Below are 912 nucleotides of genomic sequence, written 5' to 3'. Positions count from 1 at the left end.
GCCGTGCCGTGCCGTGCCGTGCTGTGCCGTGCCGCCAAGGGCCCCATTGCAAACCCCGGGTGAGGGCGGCTGGGAGATGTGCAAGGACGTTGCCTGAAATCGAGCTCCCAACCTCACCCTCCCCATGATGGAGACCCCCCCCCTTTCCCGGCAGAGCTGGTGGGGCGGGGCTGCCCCGCAGCCCCTGCACCCCGGCGGTGGGGAGGGACCGTCCCCCAGGGACGTCACCTTTTGCCAGCTCGCAGTTGTAGGTGCTGCTCGTGTTCTTGGAGCGGAGGTGGATGATGGGTCTGTTCCCTTTGTGGGTGACCTTGGTGACGTTGAAGACCTCAAAGGGTGGGATGAGGACCTCCTCCTCCGTGGGGATGGCGGAGAAGTCCCTGATGGGGACGCCGTAGCAGGTCTGCACCCTGAAGGTGGTGTCAATGCCAAATTCCTGGGCGGCCTTGTCGCAGAAGGAGGTAGAGGTGAACTGGCCGAAGCGGACAGACTGGTGGCGCTGGGCGATGAAGCGGATGCCCTGGACGCCCCGGGAGACGCAGTGGCACTCTCGGGTCTGGGCATCCCACAGGGCATGCCGGGCCTTGGTCAGGAGGAAATGCAGCACCTTGAAGTGGAAGTTGTTCAGGTATTCCTCGCGGGAGCGCCCAGCCTCGCGCACGGCGGCGTTGAACACCTTGTACATGGGATTGTGGCTTGGCATCTCCAGGGTGTACGCCATGATCGCGACTGCGTGCTCCCACCGCAGTTCCGGCACCTGGGGGATGTGGCCCCCCTGGCTCCGCCACACGGCAGTGGCAAATTTCCAAACCTGGGCGTAGACTCTGTTCTTGGCGAACTCGGTGCGGTTGAGCTCCTCCAGCTCCTCCTCCATTATGTGGCTGCAGCCCCGGTACTGGTCGTCGAAGGCGG

General features: G+C 64.5%; 1 protein-coding gene across 1 annotated transcript; it reads right to left on the bottom strand.

Moving 5' to 3' along the window:
* Positions 1 to 7: 7 nt before the first annotated feature.
* Positions 8 to 907, bottom strand: LOC104127485 (erythroblast NAD(P)(+)--arginine ADP-ribosyltransferase-like; the record flags this gene model as incomplete). The annotated part of the gene is made up of 1 exon (XM_009640156.2): positions 8 to 907. A coding segment is annotated over one exon (900 nt), but the record flags the coding sequence as incomplete, so codon positions are not given.
* Between the last annotated feature and the right edge of the window lie 5 nt (positions 908 to 912).

Source organism: Egretta garzetta, unplaced genomic scaffold (assembly GCF_000687185.1).
Source record: "Egretta garzetta isolate BGI_Z169 unplaced genomic scaffold, ASM68718v1 scaffold2606, whole genome shotgun sequence".
Classification (NCBI taxonomy): Eukaryota; Metazoa; Chordata; class Aves; order Pelecaniformes; family Ardeidae; genus Egretta; species Egretta garzetta.
This window is presented reverse-complemented; position numbering and strand designations above follow the sequence as displayed.